General features: G+C 26.1%; 1 protein-coding gene across 1 annotated transcript; it reads left to right on the forward strand.

Annotated features, from left to right (window-relative positions):
• The first annotated feature begins 200 nt into the window (after positions 1-200).
• LOC145847042 (uncharacterized) lies at positions 201-1,744 on the forward strand. The gene is made up of 2 exons (XM_082953488.1): positions 201-289; positions 814-1,744. The coding sequence occupies exons 1-2, from the start codon at positions 242-244 to the stop codon at positions 1,660-1,662; spliced, it is 897 nt and encodes a 298-aa protein (XP_082809614.1). The 5' UTR covers positions 201-241; the 3' UTR covers positions 1,663-1,744.
• The last annotated feature ends 2,588 nt before the right edge of the window (positions 1,745-4,332 follow it).

The following is a 4,332-nucleotide window of genomic DNA, read 5'->3' on the forward strand; positions in this document are numbered from 1 at the left end:
TTAGGTGGATAAATAGAGAGAAAATACAAAAAAAAAGACGAAAACTGTTACTTTTGTACATTTTTACTATATTTCAATTTAGACCTAAAGCCTTCTTGGGTGCAACAAAAGTTAATCTATTTTTTTTTTGTTTGTTTTTCTAGTACTTAATACATTTAGTTTTGTTTTAATTAATCATTATTTTTTTAATACTTTTTAAAGAATATTTTAGATTTTCTTTTTATAATATTTTTGTTAAGCAATGAATCACAAAAAGTATCTGCAACCTGATGGGAATGGTAAACCACAAGTAAGTTGTAAATATTCTTAGATAATTTTTATCTCATTAAATTTAGAACATAGTATAATACCAGTTTAGCCAAGTTGTAGTTTGTATTGCTAGTTAGAAAAAAACTTAATCTTTATTTAAAAAGTTATTAGATTCATTTTTTCAAAAGTTAAACTTTTTTTTATACGTTTAACTTAATTTGAAGTGTTGAAGTATTAATAATTAGTATAAACAGTTGTTTTTATAACTTAAGTTCAACAATTACAGTTCAACAAGTAAGTTGAAAATATTTAAAACATTCTTTTAAAAATTATTGTCATTTAAATTAGAAAATTTCATGAAAAGTTACCTTTTAGTATAATACCTGCTTAGAAAAGCTGTAGTTTGTATTGGTGCTTATAATAAAACTGAGTCTTTATTTTAAAAGTTGTCTAAATCATTGTTAACATAACTAAAACATTTTTTTTTCAAATCTCTAGTTTTTTGTATGTTAAATAATAATAGTAACTACATAAAATCAGTTCAAAAACTACCTTTTTTTACAGATAAATTTGAAGCAATCTCCATTAGCTTTGCTTGCACAAACTTGCTCGGCAATTGAAAGCAAGTTGTACTGCGAATTTAAGCCGAACTTTAGAAAATACTCGAACTTAATACAGAACCACCAAAAAGTCACTAAACATCATTTAGTAAAACAAGATGAAACGAGATGCAGTAAATCGTTGAAGACTTCGAAAAATATGGATGAATCCAAGAACAAAATTGAAAAAACTAAAAAAACTAAGAGCAAAAACTTAAAACGAGCTTCCAGTCAAAGTTCATGCCATGGGGCGACACCATCGCCTAAAAAGCAGAGGATGACACCAATGATTGCAAAATCAGTATCTCCCTTGACTGTTGAGAGCGCTTTTATTTCACATTCTAGAGCTACGCCAGTTTTAATGGATAGTCAGTTCCGCGAAAGCAACTTCAATCAACAGGCAATCATTCAAATGCAGATGATGAATCCAATGCATTACTACATGAAGACAATCGAAGATCAGCTGAAAAGTTTTCAGCACGTCTGCAACTGGATGGTCAACAACGTCACTTGCGGCAAGAAGTTTTCCACTTCCGACCAACTTCTCTCCCATCTTCAAACGCACGCTGTGACGTCACAACAACCTTCGTATCCACCAACCAGCAGCTTGCAAACGAATCAGATTCTTCAATCAGCTTGCAGTTTGTTGCAGAGTCAGCATAATCAACTAGCGTCAATGCAGTTTGCAGCTCAGAACAATTTAGGGGGTTTCCCTTTGTACAAATCGGCTTCTATGTTTAACCAGGGTAAAATTACTAATTTTTCTGCTAGTTTACCTCTTTTCTACAACCCTTTTAGCTACGTTTTAAGCTAAAAATAAAATACGTTTTACATTAAATAAAGCCAATATTTTACTCTAAAGATAAAATAACTTATTTTTTGTTAAATAGATAACGGAGGTACAACTAATTAAAAAATTAGTGAAAATTTCAATTGTTATATAAACATTTGATGTTTTATCATTAATTAAAGTAAAGCATAAAGCTGTTAAAAATTCTTCTTCAATAGGCTGACCTTATGTTCTTGTTTGAATTCTATAATATTGATAAATAATATTATAAAACAAATATGTATACAAGTTAAATAGTTTTATGTTAGAAAAATTATACAGCAAAAACTTTTAAAGATGCTTTATAATAGACTTCGGAATACTTAATGAAATATATAGTGTTTTCATGTTCTGTTTTGGTAAATGTTCTATGATACAAAGAAAGAAAATATAAATATGTTTGTTATATCATTAAAAAAGTGATTCTTTAACGTTTGTTTCATTTCGATTGTTTCAAAATAAAGATCTAAAAATAGAAACATTTGTCAGATTTGTATCGTAGTTAATTTATTAAAACTTATTTAATAGTCTAAAAATAACTAAACTAGATAAGATTTAAATTAAACTTTTAAGATTAAAAGTGTCTACATGTTTATACTTGAATGTTAGTACTGTTATGTTCTATAAATAACCATAACGATTTTGAATGATATGTTAACGAAAATTCACCTTTTTAAATAGTTTAAAGCTTTTAGTCAATCTAATTTTATAATAAAACAAGCTTTTTAAAAATATTAGAAATAAATAAACCCAAGATTATATTTTGAACTTAAAGTTTAATATCTTATAATTTTTGATATATTATTGACTGTATCTGTGTAAAAGTTTTTAATTCTTTTTTAAAGAAATCCATCAGTTTAAAAAATAAAAACAGTTTTTAGTTTTTAGATAAGTGAAGCATATTTAAAGCATCAATAAGTAATATTTCATAACAAAAGTTTTGTTTTACAAAGCAAAAACTAAAATTAAAAATTCTTAAAGTTGTTTTTAATTCAAGCCAAGTTGCTTAAAAGCCTAAATGAAGAATTATAAATTGATAGTAAGCTAAAAACACTTTTATTTCAAAAATATAGGAATGAGTTTTAAACTAACTGTTTGTTTTGTAGCAGTGCTTGTAATATTTGCTTTCAAGACGCGACAGTTCATAAGTATTTTTAAAAACACTAGCTAATAATAATAAACGTATAGTTTCTTGTTTTTTTCACGCTGTGTAATTCAAACATGTTTAAGACGAGCTCAAACTTTTCTTGAATCTGTTTTGGCAAAACATGAAAAGTGCTGCTGCTTGTATCTCATCAGTCTTGTATTGTGTTTTCTCCCAAGTGACTGCTTTTGTTACTTATTTCTTGCTTCCCTTTCATGTACCATTAAAGTGCGGAAAGCAGCGAGTTGTTGTTTGTCAAATTAGATAATTTCAAGCTAATAAATCTTACATTTGAGTACACTATATTGGAAACCATGGTGAATATTTTTTTTGCTTATGTTTTCATGATTAAACGATCAAACTACAACAAAAAAAAAAGTTTATTAAAGGCTTCATATAATCTATAAACGTTAAAAACCTAAAATATAAATAAAATTATTTGGTATTGAAATAAGCTATAGGTCAAAAATTTTTACTTTAAGTAGTTTTATATTACATATTCAAAAACAGTTAACATAGCTTTTTAGTTTTAAGCTCATGATTTTCATTAGTTTGTTTAATTATTTTGATACACAGACGTATACATATAAAATTTAAAGTTTTATATTATTATGCTTACTTTTTTTCGAGCTACTATGATAAAAACGTACTTTGAAGTCATAAAAGCTTGAAACTCATCTAATTTAATAAACTTTCGATATAAGTTAAAAAATTAATATAAAGGTATTTGTTTACTTGTTAAAAAACATTGCATTTAAATTTATTTTTTGCAAAATCTTTAACAAAATCTTAAAAAAACAGTTTACTTTTTTTTGCTAACACAATTGATACAATTTACTTAGAAGAAACACTTACTAAGATCTAAAAACAATTTATCTTGACTATATTTGTATATTTCAAAATCTCAATATTTTAATAATTTTTACAGGTCAAAATATAAGAAACACATAATCATATAAAAGTTAAAATAAGAAATAAAGATAAATTAAAGAAGTTTTTAACAATTTAGAACATACCAAATCTTTTTTTAAATGAAGTTAGTTTCTTTTACGAAAAATTTATAGTTAGTATATTAATTGGTAAAAAAACCGTTCTTAAGGTGTATAGAGCAAAAAAGATATGCAAAAGTATTGAGTAAAACTAAGTAAGTATAAATAGCAGTAAGAAAATTTTATTAAAATTACTTTTAAACTTAATTTGTAATTTATAGGTTAAAATCATAACTATCGAACTTTTTTCAGAAGAGCTTCTAATACGACTGACTTAAAGCTTTTTATGCGTTTCTTGAGTGTCTTTAAACATTATGGTATTTAGTCATTAACAAGTAAAATGCTTTTCATCTTTGCCAGTAAGCTGCTAAACGGCGCCGAATACTCTTGACGTGTAATTGATTTGGTTTGTTTTCAATTAACGTCAATAAGAAACAAGTTGTAATGAATTGGCTAACACTATTTAGATCTAAATTTACATGAATGGGTGTGTGAGTGATGTGTTCTTTGATGTGTAAGTGA

Source organism: Thalia democratica, chromosome 1 (assembly GCF_965202585.1).
Source record: "Thalia democratica chromosome 1, ktThaDemo2.hap1.1, whole genome shotgun sequence".
NCBI lineage: Eukaryota > Metazoa > Chordata > Thaliacea > Salpida > Salpidae > Thalia > Thalia democratica.